Below are 18,669 nucleotides of genomic sequence, written 5' to 3' on the forward strand. Positions count from 1 at the left end.
TCAAGCAACTATTATTAATTAGCAAGACACATATATTTTTCACAAAAAAATTTTATTTTATTGTCTAATTTATATAATATATTTTATTAATATTTTATTGTATAACGTAATTAATTAAATTACGATTTTTATTAATAATTTTGATAACTTTTAAAGAAATAACAAAAATTATAAATCTTTATGCGTTGGCATTTTCGTATGCGCGCGCGAACATATTTATTATTTTTTATTTTATAGTTTTTCTAGTTTATTTTATTGTTAATCATTGAATTACTTTTACCGATATACAATTTGGCGCCGGCGAAGTAGACGTTTAATGGCGTTCTACATCCACATAGCTAGACCTGGTATGTGACAACAGCTGGTGGCCTTCCACGTCGACGACTTTCTTCTACGTGGGTAGTCTCTTCGGCAACGTCGTGTTCGGTTGGATCGCTGACAAATGGGGCAGAAGGACGGCCTTTTTCGCCATCCTGTTTCTCGAAGTGATATTCTCTATCGCCACGAGCTTCAGTCCGAACTACGTGATCTACACAGCGCTGAGAACCGTGAATGGTCTCTTTTTTCCTGCCATTTATCAGATACCTTTCATACTTGGTATGTTCAGCACACATAAATCGCAGGCTATTTAATTTTTGGCAATAATACAAAACAAAAAAACTTTAAGAACAATTTAATGAAGGAGAAAGATCAAAACACATTTTCTTGTCACCATTATTGCATAAACACGATTAGAAGTAAAAACATCAGCTCGTGTGAAATGCAAAATATTTTTGCACGATAAATTTTATTGCAGCTCTTGAGCTAATGGGGCCAAGATATCGAACATTCGCCGGGATGGTGATTTGCATGTTTTTCGCCACGGCGATGTCTCTCTTGGCGTTGCTGGTAAGTACTGTTTAAAATTTTTTAAATATAATCTAACTCAAAAAAGTGAAATTTTACTTTTAGAAATTAAGCCATTCTTTTTTAATACTAGCTCAGTTGTCATTCTTTGTCACTCTTAGAATTATAGATTTCACTCCAAAAATTTTAGAGAGTAACGCATCTTTAAAAAATACAAAGGGGTAAAAAATACAATCGTTTTGAAGAAAATCACGAATACTTTAGAGGCTAATCTATAATTTCTTTCTGTTTCTTTCTATTACTTTTTATCTTTTACCTTTTTGTCTCTTGTTTCTTCGTTTTCTGTTGCTCGAGATAAAAATTGACGAACTTCGAAAGAGACAAGAAACACGATTGTCGATAAAGGCCGTATTCGAATATATATGCAGGTATTAAAAATTTATAATATACGTAACTTGAATTTTCAATACTGACAATGTATATCCAAACACAACCAAAATAGTTGCAAAAAGGAAAAAAGCAAAAGATAAAACGTAAGAGACAGAAAGCAAAGAGCATTGTAGATTAATCTTAAAACTTGCATTAGCTGCATTCAGCAGAAAAAGTTTTGCAATTGTTGCAAAATTCATTTATTTTTATTCATTAGTATGATTTCTCTCTCTCTCTCTCTCTCTCTCTCTCTCTCTCTCTCTCTCTCTCGCCCTTAGTTCCTCACTGGGTCTAAATGTAAACCAATCATATTCAAGAATTTTACAATAATTCTAAAGCTGCTTTTTCTGCTGAATGCAGCCAATATTGCGAAAGCCTCGCATGTACTCCACGAGTTACCGCGAAAGACAGCTTGCGGATCTCGCAATAGATTTAACGCGAGGGTGCAACGTGAATCATTTTGCAAGCGATCTATCAGCGTGCATCATACGGTGCGAGCGTATGCAAATACGAGTGTTCGATCGCTGCATGCTAATATAATAGGAACATTCTACATTTAGATGTCTCTGAATCAACGCGCGTGCCCGCATAGAGGCAAATATAATCCTTCAAATTTTAAGTTTTGGCAAGAAATTTGTATGAAAAAGACAAAAACTATTTTAACATAATTTGTCATTGTTTTGTTGATTACATGCTTTCGTTCTCTTCCATTTTTCTTATTAGGGTTACTTGTTAAGACACTGGTATACCCTGTCGTTAGCCACATCGGTGCCTTTCATTCTTCTCTTCAGTTACTACTGGATCATCCCCGAGTCGCCGCGGTGGCTTCTCAGTAAGAATAGAATAGACGAGGCGGAAGCGATCGTCCAACAAATGGCAAAAGTCAATGGCAAAACAGTGCCTACGAATTTTCTTAGAAAGATGGAGGTAACTTAATATTTAATTATCAATTTCTTTCGCTTATATAATAATTTAATTATTATAATAATAAAATATCTTTTATTAGCTCGAAATAAGCCACGACTTTGTTTAATTTGTGTAGCAATCATAGCCTTTACATTCTAATAAAATATCTTATTCATATTCATAAAATATGAATAAAATATTTTAATTTTGTTATTATTCTGTTAATATATCACTCTTTTACTTCAAAAGTGACCCAAAGAATTAAGCTGTAAATTTATTTTTTTGTTTGACAGAAAATTGACTAATTAAATAATAATAGAAAAAAAAGATATTCTCAAAATGTCATTTTTATCATTTTTATATCACAACCTTTAAAAAACTATGCTTTTTGAGTTATGAATATTTTAACAATTTTTTATGAAGTTAAGTTCACTTTTGATGATTAATGGGTAATGTTTATTTTATTCATTTATGATAATTGGAAAATCACATTTTTGAGTTGTTACTTTTGAAGTAAAAGAGTAATATATAGGATGTCACATATAAAATTTGCGACTCAAAATACTGTAGCAAGATAGTTCTCGAAAAATTAAATAAAAAAGTTATTTATAAAATTTTATTTTAAGCAGTAATTTTTGAAATAATAAAAATTATGTAGCCAATTACAGATTATGTTTAGCCATATGTCCATATAAATCTCGTGTGCTGTAATTTAGTGAGAGCTAATAAGCGTAAACTTTAGCGCGTTATTAATATTCACAGGTGATCATTTAAATATCTATAATTGGCCACATTTAAATTCTTATATCTCAGAAGTTATTGTTTAAAATAAAAATTTACAAATAACTTTTTTCACTTAATCTTTCGAAAACTTTCTTGTCACAGAATTTCGCTAATTTTAGGATAAATGTATGAGGATTATATGAATTAGCAACATTATTTACAGGTAGAAATATTAAAGAGGCAAGGGATATCATGTAACGGCAGAAATTCCAACGACATCGACTTGGAAGGTGAAAAGAGAGCAACGCCGTCATCTGCGACACCCATGGACTTGATCACAAACCCAAACATCAGGAAAAAGTTCTTCATTCTCGCTTTCGATTGGGTGGCGAACGCGGTGGTATACAACGGGTTATCTTACAACACGACCAATCTGGGTGTCTCTGATTACCTAGCCTTTTTCATTGGTAAAAGTCTTTTTTCTCCCCAAATTGTTCGTTAACACATAAGTGCATCACAATCTCATACATTTCTGATATACTGGGATAAAAAACGTATTGTATAATTTTTTTTTATAAAATTTGAATATCACGATTTTCTACTTTAAAAGTAATGATAAAAAATAAAAGGGCTCGCGGGAATAGGCGCTGTTCAGAGTGCGCTAATTGTTCAAAGAAATCTCTCAATATAAAAGTTGAATTTATTGAAGAGACGACAGAACAATAAAAAATCGTTAAACGATAATAATTTTCGTATTATATATATATATATAATTTTTTTTTTTCGATTTTATAACCGTCTTTCATCGTTGTCCGATACCTCTCATACATATGCCTGTGATGTGCACGTAGGTCGTACCGGGACCTACAATTTTAATGCCAGTTCCGAACAACAGTTTTTGAGAGATTTTCTTGGCAATAGACTCTTGGTGGTTTGCCAGATCACCGAAGAGGAGCTACGAGCGCGTGAAAAATTCTTTGAATTTGCTTGTGATCGAACCCGGAATCTCTGGCATAGCAGTCTTATGCACTACCTATTACATCACGCTCGTGTTTATTTTCATATAACAATAATTTTATTTATAATTTTATTTATTTATTTTTTACCTTTTATAGGAGGACTCGTGGAGATTCCATCGTACTTTATTACGTGGTACGCAATGGACAGATTAGGTAGGCGGTGGGTATTGTGCGTGACCATGATGCTGGGTGGACTCGCTTGCGTGTCCTGTATGTTTGTGCCCGAAGGTACTACTTCGTCTGATTTATGTTTGATTCTGAAATGTCTTTAACAGAAATAATTTTATGCATATCTGAATAACTTAAGAATTATTTTATATTTTATATGTAAATTTAATTATTTATTTTGTCATATTTCGTACACATTACATATACGCGGATACGTGATGCCGGATATGATATATCCCTAATGCCGACGAGAGAAAATATACGATGATGACCATTTACCACGTTGCTCATCTTCACATTATTCGATTATCTTCGCGGGATAAAATTGAATAAAAGTATTAAACCGAATCGCACGCCTTTGCGTCATGGCGGCCTCAACGTCATTACCTTATTGAATTCGTCATGATATTGTTGCACACATCCAACATGTGAGAGGCAATTACTGTTGCCAACGTCACAACGTTTATGAATAAATGTTCGACCTGCTTATGAATTAGTTACCGCACACCGCACACATAGCTTCTCTCATCAAAAACCTACGATGTCCACTTAAATTTCAAATTTTTATTAAAAAGAAAGATAAAAGCAATACTTTAAAAGAGAAATAAAATACATAAGCAACAAAATCAAGACTTATGTCAGAATTTATATTCCATTCTTATTTCGAGATTATCTTAAATAATATCTTAAGATGTTAATACAGATGTATGATTGGTTTATACCATCTTAAAATTCAACAGTGTTAAATAGACTCAACAGAAGATTCAACAGTATTAAGAACCGTTTTAGAATATCAACCATAAAATTCCATCTACGAATATACTTTTTTGTATACATGATCGGCCCTTGTCGCAGCAGATGCGGTCTGGGTGACAGTGAGTCTGGCGATGATCGGCAAATTCGGCATCGCTGCGTCCTTCGCTGTCTTCTACGTCTTCGTCGGCGAACTGCTGCCAACCGTACTAAGGTCTCAGGCGATGGGTATAGCTTCTTTCATCGCCGGCATCGGCCTTCTCACCTTCCCCTATATCGTTCATTTAGCAGTCTACTCTAGAGTCTTACCCCTAATCGTAATGGGATCATTGAGCGTCGCCGGCGCTATCACTTCCATATTCTTGCCGGAGACGCTCAATATCCATCTGCCGCAGACGGTCGAGGAGGGTGAGCTCTTCGGGGCTGATTTCAAACTGTGGTCCTGTCCAACGATACCAAAGTTAGTAATTTCACTGACGAAAGATTTAGCATATTGCAAGATGCGAAGTAGAATTTTATTTTCGAGGAAAATAACTTTTTTTGGTAAACAATTTTTATCGAATTTATGTTTTATAACAAGTTTCTCGATTTTATTTTTAAATCATTATTAACGGATTCTATTTCTTTTTTAATTTTGAAATAATATTTAATGATTATTATCTTCATGTGTGTATGTTAACGAACTTGGTGTTAATATTTAATATTAATTTCAGGAAAGGTTCAAGCAAGTCCGAGTCCCTGCCGTTGGGGTACTTATTGAACGGCGGACCGGGTAGTCGCTCGTCTACCTCGAAAGTCGCGTCGCAGGAAGGCGCGACTACGTCGCAGGGCGAGAAGCCAGCTGCCTTGCTGCCCTCGAAAGAAGAAGAGGCGAAGAACTTAAGCGCACCAAAAGCGGAGGAATTGTCAAATATCGAGGTCGTCGAGCTGAAGACGACCAGCGTATTGGCGGATGTGTCCGCGTGCCGGAAGTCGCAATGAGACAGGACGAAATAACAGACAGTCTTATAATTAACTCTTTGCAACGTTGTATCATAATTACCAGTATAGACACGCATTGTATTTATTTTTCCATTTATTATAATGTACTTCCTTGTAAAACCTGCCTGAGTTTGTCGACTAGCACGATTCGATCCCCGTCTTTTTTTCTGTGCTGCTGAAGAGTACTTCCAACTTGTCGCGGTGTGTGCGTGTACATTGCGTGTGATTGATACGCGTGTGAATCGAGGATTAATGTCCGGGATCTACGAGGACTCTAGAATGTAATGCTATACTTTTTTATTGTTCATTTAGACGTCGATTTTACATTTTGCCCTTGCGTTATAAAGAAAATCTTGTTGTGATTTCAGTTAGCTTAAATAAAATATCTATTGAGACGAATTGTGATGATCGTCTGAGAAACCTTGTCAATATTTCATGCTTGATTATTGAAAGTGAGAGCAAGGATATTGACTTTACCAATTACAGTATTGTTAAAAAAATCAATACTATGACAAAATAACAAGTAAAAAGTATAGGGGCGCGTCCAGACTCTTACCCGAGTACTCCCCAGGTATCATATTATCCTTATTTAACGATAAAATAAAACAAGAATAAAATCATACCTGAGTAGCGGAGTTTTACCGTATCATTCGGGTGAGAATATGAACATAGCCCAGGTAGTTGGACAGTCACCAAGGAGAACTCAACAGTCGCCTGTTTCTGTTTAAATGACATCTTAGGCAAGTCCGCGATCTCCTCGTTTTTCATCCATCAATTTTTTTTTAAGTACTAATTTCTAACACAATTATTAGAAAAATTATTATTGAATTTCATACAATTATTTTGTTTTAAAATTCTACGATACTTAATACAAAATGCGTGAAATTGTTCACATTCAAGCCGGTCAATGCGGCAATCAAATTGGCGCCAAGGTTAGTATCTCTCGATAAAAAAATATAAATTATGTGTTATTATATATATTTAAAATTTTAAATATTTGAGAAAATTATATAAAATTATGTAATTTATATTTTAATTAAAAGAATAATTTTTAAAATAATTGATTAGAAATAGCACTTTTAGTTTATAAATATTCAACGCTTTTATTATTTTCTTCGATTAATAACCCATGTTTTTATCTTTTCTATGTGTATACATCATTTCTCAGATATTCTTAATCAAATTATTAATTCTTAATCATTCACACACATAGTTTTGGGAGGTGATTTCTGATGAACATGGCATCGATCCTACGGGCACCTATCATGGAGATTCAGATCTTCAGTTGGAACGGATCAACGTTTATTACAATGAAGCCTCCGGTCCAAAATACGTACCGCGTGCGATTTTGGTAGATCTCGAACCCGGCACGATGGATTCTGTGCGTTCGGCATCCTTCGGACAGATATTCCGACCAGACAACTTTGTGTTTGGCCAGTCGGGGGCTGGCAACAACTGGGCCAAGGGTCATTATACCGAGGGTGCTGAACTAGTGGACTCGGTGCTCGATGTAGTGAGGAAGGAAGCCGAAAATTGTGACTGCTTGCAGGGATTTCAGCTCACACACTCCTTGGGGGGTGGTACCGGATCTGGAATGGGCACTCTGCTTATCTCGAAAATACGAGAAGAGTATCCAGATAGAATTATGAGCACCTTTTCCGTGGTACCATCTCCCAAAGTTTCTGATACTGTAGTGGAACCTTATAATGCTACCCTGTCGGTTCATCAACTGGTAGAGAACTGTGATCAAGCTTATTGTATCGACAACGAAGCACTCTACGATATCTGCTTCCGTACTTTGAAGCTGACTACTCCGACATATGGTGATTTGAATCATCTCGTGTCAGCTACCATGTCCGGAGTGACAACCTGTCTAAGGTCTACAATACGAAACTAATCATTATTAAATTTGAACAAATTATTAATATAATAATAAAAATACTAATGAAGAAATATAATATCAATATATAATCAATATATAATTTTAATATGTAATTATTAATATATAATTGATTTTAAATGATTATTATAGATTTCCAGGTCAATTGAATGCCGATTTGAGAAAACTCGCGGTGAACATGGTGCCGTTTCCCCGTCTTCATTTCTTCATGCCAGGTTTCGCGCCCCTCACATCCCGAGGAAGCCAACAGTACCGAGCTCTCACGGTGCCAGAGCTCACACAACAAATGTTCGATGCAAAGAACATGATGGCGGCTTGTGATCCACGTCACGGTCGTTATCTCACCGTGGCGGCCATTTTCCGCGGCAGGATGTCGATGAAGGAGGTAGACGAGCAGATGCTTAACATTCAAAATAAGAATAGTTTGTACTTCGTCGAGTGGATACCGAACAACGTGAAAACGGCGGTGTGCGATATTCCGCCACGCGGCCTCAAGATGTCTGCTACTTTCATCGGCAATTCCACGGCTATTCAAGAACTGTTCAAAAGGATTTCCGAGCAGTTCACGGCAATGTTCAGGAGGAAAGCTTTCCTCCATTGGTACACTGGCGAAGGCATGGACGAATTGGAATTTAACGAAGCGGAGTCAAACATGAATGACCTGGTATCGGAGTATCAGCAATATCAAGAAGCATTAGTAGAAGATTACGAAATGGATGAAGAAGAATTGGAAAAATAGAAGAATCTAACGTAGAGGATCGCGAGCTTGCAAAATTTTTTGAAAATTTTTTAATTTAACTCCTTTGTACTTGTAATTTTTATTTTTTTATCAAATGTTTTTTTTACAACGTTTTATATGTTGTTCATATATATATGAATTATATATGAATTTTTAGAAGATGTTTTAATCATCTGTGTACTTACTTTAGTAAAATTTATAAAAGACAATATTAGCAAAACTCTGAACTGTTTTTCAATTTAATATTCGCAGTGAATTCTTCTAAATACGCTATATTTTAATGTTTAGGAAATTTAGACGAGTTACACTCTTTGTTACATAGATAAAATTGTCTTTATCCAATTAATGATATCGTTTATAATTTAATATAAATATGCCTCTTAAATAAGATGAGTAAACGTTGGCGTTTAGATACAATTCTCGTTATCGAACTCGTTATCGTCCTTCTCTGACGGCCAACTGACATTGATAAAGCCAAGACCTTGGCAAAAATTGGCGATCGCGCATTATCTCATCGGTGCCCCGAGGGCAAACACTTTATTATTGCGTACAATAAAGGAGAACGCGTGTTATTGCGCGACAGTTTCTCATCGCTTCTACTATTTTCAGAGATAAAATGTCGATTAAGATATTTATTAGTAATACATCAAAAATATAAGATTACATTTTATCCTGTATTCTTTAAATAATACAAAAACCATAAATGACGATAAGGAAATATACAGTATATTTTTTTAATTTTGACAAGATATAACTTTTTTCAGAATATGGACGACGAAATGTTGAGCATGCAGAATAAGAAAATATTTGATTAGTTGGATTTCGAATAAATTATTATATATACAAAATAACATCATATAACTTGTCATTTACTTTGTTATCAAATCACAAGACTTGTTTAATGGCTCAGAAAATTACAGATGAAATTTCCTTAAAACAAGTTGTCTTCACTGAAACATGAGTGAACATATGAAAATGATTTTATTATGAATATGTGTTGAGAGATCATTTAAGTCGTCTCATTGATGAATACTAACGTTCTCAAAAACATGTGATTTAATAAAGAAATGTGCTATTAGGATTGAAAATTGCTATAAATAAAATTGTAATATAAAAAAATCTAAAAATATAAGAAATTTAAGGATTTAAGAGGCAAATGTTTAATGTTACAATATTGAGAGGAATTATGAAAAAAAGAATTGGAAAAAGTTTTTTCCATTGCATTTTGACATTTCATTTTAATAGTGGTTGTAAATATAATGAAAATTTGATCTTCGAATGGATTTTTATTACGTTCCAGTGCATGCCACATTTGTTTTCCAAACGACATATGAAAATTCTCATGATTGTCACTATAGTAAAGCTGAATATTACATAGGCGTGTCATAGACATAACGCAAGATCAATATAGAAGAAGCTATTTTAAATAATTATTTTATTCTAAATAATTATTTTTCATATTAATTTAATATTCACTGCAATTTGCTTTTGAATATTGATCTCTTTATAAATATTTCGATATCACACAATTCATAAAAAAGTCGATCCCCTACATTACGCTCAGTGATTATAAAGCGCATATTGCATATAAAAGTATCAAAAACCGACTTCTGGCGAGCTTTATACGATCAGTTATGCGACTCCTACGATGACAGAGAAGCTGAAAAGAAATCTAATAAAAGGGAACATTGCGTTGCAACTTTCAGTTTTCCTGCTCGCAGGTTTCGAAGTCATCAGCGCACTCCTCCGTCTCGAAGTCCTCCTCTGCCGTGGCTTCCTGGTACTGTTGGTACTCGGATACCAGATCATTCATATTAGATTCGGCCTCGGTGAATTCCATCTCGTCCATACCCTCGCCGGTGTACCAATGGAGGAAGGCCTTTCTTCTGAACATCGCTGTAAACTGTTCGGAGATCCTTTTGAACAATTCCTGTATAGCGGTGGTGTTGCCGATAAAGGTGGACGACATTTTCAGGCCCTTCGGCGGGATGTCGCACACGGCAGTCTTCACGTTGTTCGGTATCCACTCGACGAAGTACGAGCTATTTTTATTCTGCACGCTGAGCATCTGCTCGTCGACCTCCTTCATCGACATTCTACCGCGAAATACGGCCGCCACGGTGAGATATCGACCGTGGCGTGGATCGCAGGCCGCCATCATGTTCTTTGCATCGAACATCTGCTGCGTGAGTTCTGGTACGGAGAGCGCGGAATATTGTTGCATGGACCTGGATGTTAGAGGCGCGAAACCCGGCATAAAGAAGTGCAGACGTGGGAAGGGAACCATGTTTACCGCGAGCTTCCGGAGATCAGCATTCAGTTGGCCAGGAAACCTGAAAAAAATCAATATACGTAATAAATTATATTTGCAACATAAAGATTTTATTATTAGCGAATTTATGTTACTTTTTCACAGAAAATTATTAACTTCATTAATACAATATATGAAAGAGCAAAAACATCACATGCTATTAACTTAATATATTATTTAAAATGAGAAAGGAGCATGTGCATTACGTATTGCTATATTCCTTTATCTATTTTATGTATAATTAGAAGATAATTTAAAAGAATTCTATTTTGTCATATAGTTCGTATAATAGAGATTCTCTTTCCTCTTTACTACTGTTTATTAATTCCTATGATAAAAACTGACGTTCAAGATATTGAAATTAATACGTCAAGTTCTTATACTCTAAATTCTTGAAGTGATATTTCATTCTTTTTCATTCCAAAAAGTGTAGAGAATATACTATTATCGGAACTACGGTGCTGCAAAGAATAAGAACTGAGCTATGAGTTCATACATTTGGAACCTCAGCACGAACTATTTAGTTTGTATAAATTGCAGATAAACAAAGTTCTATTATATTGCCATGGATTTGTATGCATACCTAAGACAAGTGGTTACTCCAGACATAGTGAGCGAAACTAAGTGATTGAGATCGCCGTAACTCGGATTGGAAACTTTCAAAGTGCGGAAGCAAATATCATATAGAGCCTCATTATCGATACAATAAGTCTCGTCGGTGTTCTCCACCAATTGATGCACCGATAAGGTTGCGTTGTAAGGTTCCACGACAGTATCAGATACTTTGGGCGACGGCATCACCGAATAAGTGTTCATAATTCGATCGGGATACTCCTCACGAATTTTTGAGATCAACAAGGTTCCCATGCCGGATCCAGTACCACCTCCTAGTGAATGGGTGAGTTGGAAGCCCTGAAGGCAATCGCAATTCTCGCATTCCTTTCGCACTACATCGAGGACCATGTCCACCAACTCGGCGCCCTCGGTATAATGACCTTTCGCCCAGTTGTTTCCTGCACCGGATTGTCCAAACACGAAATTGTCCGGTCTAAAGAGTTTTCCGTAAGCACCGGAACGAACGGCGTCCATCGTTCCCGGTTCCAAGTCCAAAAGAATTGCACGCGGTACATATTTCCCTCCATTCGTGGATGTCGCGACTGTAATGGAAAAATCACCAGGTAATATATTTATATGTATACATTTATTTATTCAGACATTTTGGAAAAAGAGATAATAGACGTAGCCGAGGAAGAGACAGGGAGGCTAAGACCTTTGCAAAGTATAATTAAATATGTGTGATTTTGTGATTTATCTACTATTATTTATTTATAATTAATTAAAAATAATGATACAAAATATAAAACTGATAATCCATATCATACTCTCCCCTTCTCCTCCTCGGTTCAAGACTGAATTCTAATTTGGTTCCTTCTCTGGAACAAAACTTTCTGGCAACGCCCATGTGAGAAATATCTAAAGATATTTAAAAGAAGGACGACTTATATAAAAAATATTTTACTATTATATATACAGAAATTAATAAGATCTCTAATATTTTCATTATTAAATGTAACTACATTTATTAACGTCAAAGAAACGGACATCAACATAATGATAGACGTATTCAATAATCGTAATACAAGATTCCAAGGCATCCATATTAAATCAACCGTTATTGTTATTCTATCGAAAACTCGTGCCGACCATAATGATCGACGGAAATGCGTACATCAATAGATGTACCGTATGTCTGTCGTTTACAAATGAGTAACTACCGTCAGGATAATATAGGAATTTGCATTTTGCGAGATTATCAACATAATATAAAATAATTTTAATTTTAAACACAATAATCTTGATTAATGACAATTACTGATAAGATATTAATAATTAGAAAGCGTTAACTTTCAACATTGTTACGAGAGTGTTTGATTGAAAAGCAATAGTTATAAAAATATAAATGAAAACAGTAAAAAAGAAAGATTCGTGTAAAAACTCATTTAAATTCCTAAAAAAAAAAACCTTTTAAAAAATGTACGTCAAGGGTATAAAAGAAGTATTGAATATTATGTCCTTTCTAATAAAAAAAAAAAATGAATATGAAATAGTTTTAAAAATGTAAATTAAAATAATAAAAAGGAAAGACAAAAATGAAAGAATTAAAAAATATTTTTACAACGTGTGTTGGACTCTATTCCAACAACAAATTAGTCGCGACAACGACGGATGCATGGTGCATACATTTCACTCGTTTGTTAATTAAACTGTTTCTACTTTGAAGCACGTGCTGCATGTTGTATTCTCGGAAATAATCTTGTTTTCGCGACACAAACGAATGCATGAGAAATTCTGAAATCGTGTTGCAGTTGTAACTTACAATCTTAAGTCCAACCACATAAGATGGCTATTTTCAGCATAAAATGCGTGTCTCAACGCTCCTTGTCTCAGTCATTCCATCGGTGCAAGAAACGCGATCTTCTATCTTTCTCGTTATTGCTATTTTAGACGCGAGGACAAAATCCTCGGAAGAGATTTCCATTAGAAAGATTCTATGCGTTTTATCTTTTTATATTTTGAAATTATATAAAGATTGTATGTCAGAATTTATTTTCTATCAATTTATTAAACGTCAGAATATCGTTAGAATTATTTAATAATATGTTTATTAAATATAATCATGTTCATAAAATATTAAATAGCATTGCAAGTTTAATTAGTATTAATTAAATTATTTAATTAGGTATTATTACAAAAGTTTACTTTTTATCGCTTTTGATACTTTTGATATTTTTTTAGATCTTTTGATATACATTTTCTTCCACTAAGATATCAGATGCATCAAGTAATCTAATTTCTAATTATTATGTATTATTATATATTATATAGTTATTAATTTATTATGAATTAATTATTTACTAAAAATATTTGAAGAAATATTTTTTCTAGTGCAGTAATAATTGTTCCACGCGAAAAATAATTAATTAAATTTAAAAACAAGTTAAATTATGTTTTACTTAGAATTAAAGAGCATAGAGAAGAAAGCATAATATAATATTTACAATATGTTCTTACCAGATGCTTCATTATAGTATACAGAGATTCGTTCGAGCTGCAGATCGCTGTCACCATGATAAATGCCTGACTGGTCGATGCCGTGCTCTTCAGAAATAACTTCCCAGAACTACAAACGTGATTAATTAACATTAATATTATATAAGCCAACTGTTCAAACAATCTACTTATTTCTAAGCATATGTATCTAGTAATCAGAAAGTAGTAAACACAAAAATAGCAGACATCTCCTTAACGTTTTCTAAACATAACTGTGGTAGGTTTATTTTACTATACTTTTCCTACGAGCCACTTGACGTGCCAAATGAAGGGCGACTTCCCTCCGGAGCCGAGCATGCACCCTAAACTCCGGTCGCGGAGACAAAGATAACACGCGCGACATCCAAAAATAGAGACGTACGGAATTAAACGCGGCCTGTGCCCCCTGGCTCATGTCCACCCTCCCGTTAAACATTTCTCCTCTCTCCATTTGTCTTGTCTTCACTATTTTCTGTTCCTATTATTAGCAAGCCGGTGTGCCGGTCGCCATGGCTGCTGCCTCGACGAAATGGGCCTCTTTCTGATTATTCTAAATGCATCCTTGCTGCATTTACGTGCATCACGTACACGACGCCCATTATCACATGTACCTCAATAGGAACTAACAATAGATCATTTATCATTTCTCACACGGAGACAGTTCGATTTGGAATAGAATGTTTCGAGATCGACAGTTTATACTTTATATATTATAAATTAATATATACTTTGTAAGAATATATTAACACACAGACGCATCGTATATAAAGAAAAATTAGATCTAATGACTTTTTAAATAAAGATACTTAAGAAAATTGATGTTTCGCATCGCGCAGATAAATTAAGTAAAATGGGAAACTGTATTATTACGCTTAACTGATTCATTGATCGATTCTTCACTAGACTATATCTCGATTTCTAACTAGTATTTTGACTATTCGATAAATATTATTGTTTACTCGTCTAGATCATGACTGATTGACTAATCCTACAGGAACTTCGGTTTTGCTTCTTATAATCGTTAAATCTTTCGAGCCGAAAACAATGCCGTGAAACTGACAGTGAATCTACAATGACGTGAAGACAGATGATCCTTTTCCAAGGAAGATAATTTCATTTGAGCGCTTCACTTTCTGGATCGACGAAAATGATTGATGATTTTCGAAAATTGAATTATATTAAGATCAATAAATCGATGAAAAACTAACATTTTTCGCGTCTTTTTTGTCAGTCATTTATTAATTAGTATACATCTTCTGTATCAATTTAGTATATTATTGATATTTTCAAACTAAATTTTGATCTTTACTATAATATGTTTATAAAAAAAATTCTGACTCATTGTATGCTCCGTATTCTGGTTCATAATATGTGATATACGTCATCGCTCGATGAGCAATACACTGTGCACGAAATACCAAGAAAAATCTTAACTTGTAACAAAGTTACACGAAGAATTTGATAAGGTTTTATTTGTCAAAGATAAACCTGGATAAAGTAGAAAGTTGACTTTTGTTAAACGAAACATACATTCTAGAATGTTTAAAAGTATTTGTACATTTCAAAGTAATTTTTATATACTTTATTATACATATTTCAGTTAATTCAAATTGCTCGCAAAATTATATTGTTAACATAATATTTATTAAAATAAAAATATGAGTAAAGAGTATTTTAAAATAATTATTAGTATAGAGATAATATTATAAATTACAGTAAATTATTAAGAGTGCTTGATTTATAAAATAGATAATAACAAACATAATTAAATGTTTCGAGTGTCACGCTTACGAACACGATCGATGAAATTAGAGAATTTGAAATGTTTCGCGATAATGTATACAATAACATTTTATTCAGAAGCAACCAGCATTAGATTCGAATCAATTAATGGCAACACTTAATTTCAGCTATAATTCGTATCTATAATTTCGCGATAATTATCTGATTTACTTTGTCAAACAAAACCGAAAGCTATTTTATGATTGTATTATAAATAGCTTTTCATTTGGCTAGTTATTGTAATTTTTTATTTTAAAGCAAAATGATTTATTTAATTTTTTATATAAGTGATTTAATTATATGAAAAATTTAATTATATGAAAAATAATTGATTTATTACCAATTTAATTATGTATACGTGGAAAATAAATTTTCAGACGTGTATTTCTATGTCCACTTATTTTCACGCCAATGGATAGTGGACGCGGTTGTAGAATCTTAAGTGCTCTCTAAGTATAAGCGATCGTCATTTCCTGCCATCGTGTGCCGGCGCGATTAAAACTTGGATCACTTCACGCACTCCGTCGCGCGAAATGAAAGAGGGTACCAATATCGAGATGAATGCGGTTCTTTAAATTCCATTCGTTACGCGCCGTCTTATCTTCAATTCGATTACAGCCGCAATCGAACGATACCATTAAGTAAAATTGCTTTTTTTTATAAAGTGATGTAACATTCATGTTTTCGCCAATTATTGCTATCTTTATCGAGTTAATTATTAATTTTGTCGAGAAAGATGAAGAGCAAGAATTTACAAAAATCGCTTATAGCAACATTTTCTGTTTCTTAATATTTTCAAATTATTACAGAATGTAATTATCTCTCTATTACTAAAATAATATAGCTTGTTCCAAAATATTTATAAAATATTATAGTTTAAACGGGACAATATTCCTTGAAAATTGAAAGAAGATACGGTAAAAAATTGATAGGTATTTTCCAGTTTTCTGTTAGTTCAAATATAAGTAATGGGAGTTTAAGTCTAAAGAGCTTTTCCGGAAACTACGAGAGTGCTTCGAGCGAACTCCGATCGATACTCCGAAGACGATGAGTCATAACACTTGACTTGTTCGCGCTTTAATTGACAGTCGTCTGTTGTCTCTGTGCGATGTAAACCGGATTTACAGTTAATTTCCGGACATCGCGAAAAGATAAATTATTCTTATGCTATCGACACTATAGCGCTTCACACATGCTTTGTTGAATAAATCACTCTTCCATTCACGCTTCTGGAGTTTGATATTGATTAGCTGTTCGCACCTTATTGTGCTGAACTTAATCACTACATCAAAAACTCGATTGTGAATTTATAATTATTTCATCAATTCATTCATTACGAAATTGTAATATTAAAATATTTAATTGTTGATATTAATTTCTTTATTTTGATAATCCATTTTTGTAAAACCACTTTTTTAAAACGGTTCCTTTTATTAAAGTCAGAAATAGGATAAGAATAATATTTAATATTTGTCACAGAATTCATTATTTCTGAAAACCGCTTGATGTGTATAGAAATAATAAAAACACAGGAACATATGAAATAATAAATACACAGGAACATATGTGAAAAGAACAATGCAGGATGCTTTGCATAAACAATTTTATAAATTTGAATCTTGTAACAATAACATAGACGTTATGACTTTCTTATTAGATCATCTTCAATATTTAAAATTAAAATTAAAATTATCAATTAACATCAAATTTAACGAATATATAATTATCTACTACAATATATAATTATCGCTTCCATATCGTTAGCGTGTATAATGTTTAATATTTAAAATACATGAGGTTTATTAAATAAATTAATAAAATAAAAATCTCTTTTTCTCTCTTCTTTGATGGTCTCTTAATGCTAAGGAAAAATTGACTCCACCTTAAAATACATCCACTATTATTATATTAGTAGTATTTTAAGTAATGTCAAATTAAACAAATATGTCATTATAAATATGTCACTTACATATCACTAACATCTATAAAAATAATATTTGATATTTAAAAGACATGAGATTCATTAAATAAAAATTAATAAAATAAAAATATCTCTCTTTCCTTTGATAATTTCTTAAACTATGGAAAAATTAATTCCATTAAAATACATCCAAATATTTCAACTAATGTCAAATTAAACAAATATGTGATTATAATTGTATCACTTACATATCACACTAGCATGTACAAAAATATTTGAAAAAATATTTAAAAAACATTAGGTGTATTAATCTATTAAATAAATTAATCAAATAAAAATCTTTCTTCTTTGATGGTCAATTAATAGGAAAAATTAAAAAAAACTTCCAACTATTCCGAAAAAAACTTGATTAAAAAATACATCCAAGTATTCCGACATGCTTTATGGAAATTCTTTTATATTTGAAAATGTACAGAGATTAAAAAGACATTTTTCTAGAGTTATCGGCCTACCTTTGCGCCGATCTGGTTGCCGCATTGTCCAGCCTGTAGATGCACGATTTCCCTCATCCTGCTTTTCTTTCAAAAAACGGTACGCTATGAAAGGGAACAGCTTATTTCGTCTCCTGGACCTGACGAGACTCCTCTATCCTGTCGTGGGTCGATCCGTGGAATCCGTGCGTGCGCGTACGACGTGTCGGAACGAAGTGCGGTGCGTATGCGGCCGAGTGCAACCGAACCGAGGAGTGCAGCCAGCCGTCGCGAGTCGAGTCTGAGAATGAACGATGAGCGGTACTCGTCGACGAGGGAAACGCTCGTGTCGGCGTTCTGAGTTCCACTCTGAGGCGAAGCTACACTCGACGATAAGATTGAGCCTCGAAGGAGCGGGGAGGAATTCGTCGTTGTGACGGAGAAAGAAGGGGAGAAAGAAGAGAGAAAGAACGGACGACCTGTCCGTAGCGCGAAATGAAGGGAAAAACGGAAGGGGTTGTGCTTTTTATATGTGCGAAGGGGTTTCCCCCCGAAAAGGGACTCGTGCGAACAAATCTGCAGCCCTCGAGTATCGCTTCCAATCGGTTTGTCTCTTCTCGCCGAATGCATT

General features: G+C 33.9%; 3 protein-coding genes across 10 annotated transcripts in view; 2 read left to right on the forward strand and 1 right to left on the reverse strand.

The window, feature by feature from the left end:
• LOC105144698 (organic cation transporter 1) overlaps nt 1–6,224 on the forward strand; it is an 87,996-nt gene extending 81,772 nt beyond the window's left edge. For 7 of the 8 annotated variants that reach the window (XM_087413629.1, XM_011053751.2, XM_087413628.1 and 4 more), the window contains 7 exons: nt 339–597; nt 797–888; nt 1,999–2,202; nt 3,128–3,371; nt 4,020–4,151; nt 4,947–5,304; nt 5,558–6,224. In XM_087413629.1, coding sequence (XP_087269755.1) covers nt 339–597; nt 797–888; nt 1,999–2,202; nt 3,128–3,371; nt 4,020–4,151; nt 4,947–5,304; nt 5,558–5,825 — 1,557 coding nt within the window. In that variant the 3' untranslated portion in view covers nt 5,826–6,224. The remainder of the gene's footprint in view (nt 1–338; nt 598–796; nt 889–1,998; nt 2,203–3,127; nt 3,372–4,019; nt 4,152–4,946; nt 5,305–5,557) is intronic. The other variant, XM_011053753.2, reaches the window with a different exon arrangement.
• A 476-nt stretch (nt 6,225–6,700) lies between these two features.
• On the forward strand, nt 6,701–8,867 carry LOC105144695 (tubulin beta chain). The gene is made up of 3 exons (XM_011053750.2): nt 6,701–6,757; nt 7,039–7,703; nt 7,858–8,867. The coding sequence occupies exons 1-3, from the start codon at nt 6,701–6,703 to the stop codon at nt 8,462–8,464; spliced, it is 1,329 nt and encodes a 442-aa protein (XP_011052052.1). The 3' UTR covers nt 8,465–8,867.
• An 863-nt stretch (nt 8,868–9,730) lies between these two features.
• Nucleotides 9,731–18,441, reverse strand: LOC105144694 (tubulin beta-3 chain). The gene is made up of 4 exons (XM_011053749.2): nt 18,081–18,441; nt 13,848–13,956; nt 11,359–11,932; nt 9,731–10,797 (listed from the first exon to the last, which is right to left on the reverse strand). The coding sequence occupies exons 1-4, from the start codon at nt 18,135–18,137 to the stop codon at nt 10,167–10,169; spliced, it is 1,371 nt and encodes a 456-aa protein (XP_011052051.1). The 5' UTR covers nt 18,138–18,441; the 3' UTR covers nt 9,731–10,166.
• Nucleotides 18,442–18,669: the final 228 nt, after the last annotated feature.

This window comes from Acromyrmex echinatior, chromosome 14 (assembly GCF_024713525.1).
Source record: "Acromyrmex echinatior isolate Ae372 chromosome 14, ASM2471352v2, whole genome shotgun sequence".
Taxonomy (NCBI): domain Eukaryota; kingdom Metazoa; phylum Arthropoda; class Insecta; order Hymenoptera; family Formicidae; genus Acromyrmex; species Acromyrmex echinatior.

Bases quoted from the DNA above. Each gene is read 5' to 3' on its own strand.
- LOC105144695 (XM_011053750.2), top strand. From the start codon at position 6,701: ATGCGTGAAATTGTTCACATTCAAGCCGGTCAATGCGGCAATCAAATT. The intron at 6,758-7,038 runs GTTAGTATCTCT...TCACACACATAG, and splicing joins GCAATCAAATTGGCGCCAAG to TTTTGGGAGGTGATTTCTGA. The intron at 7,704-7,857 runs GTCTACAATACG...TGATTATTATAG, and splicing joins GGAGTGACAACCTGTCTAAG to ATTTCCAGGTCAATTGAATG.
- LOC105144694 (XM_011053749.2), bottom strand. From the start codon at position 18,137: ATGAGGGAAATCGTGCATCTACAGGCTGGACAATGCGGCAACCAGATC. The intron at 13,957-18,080 runs GTAGGCCGATAA...TCACGTTTGTAG, and splicing joins GCAACCAGATCGGCGCAAAG to TTCTGGGAAGTTATTTCTGA. The intron at 11,933-13,847 runs GTAAGAACATAT...TTTCCATTACAG, and splicing joins ATACTATAATGAAGCATCTG to TCGCGACATCCACGAATGGA.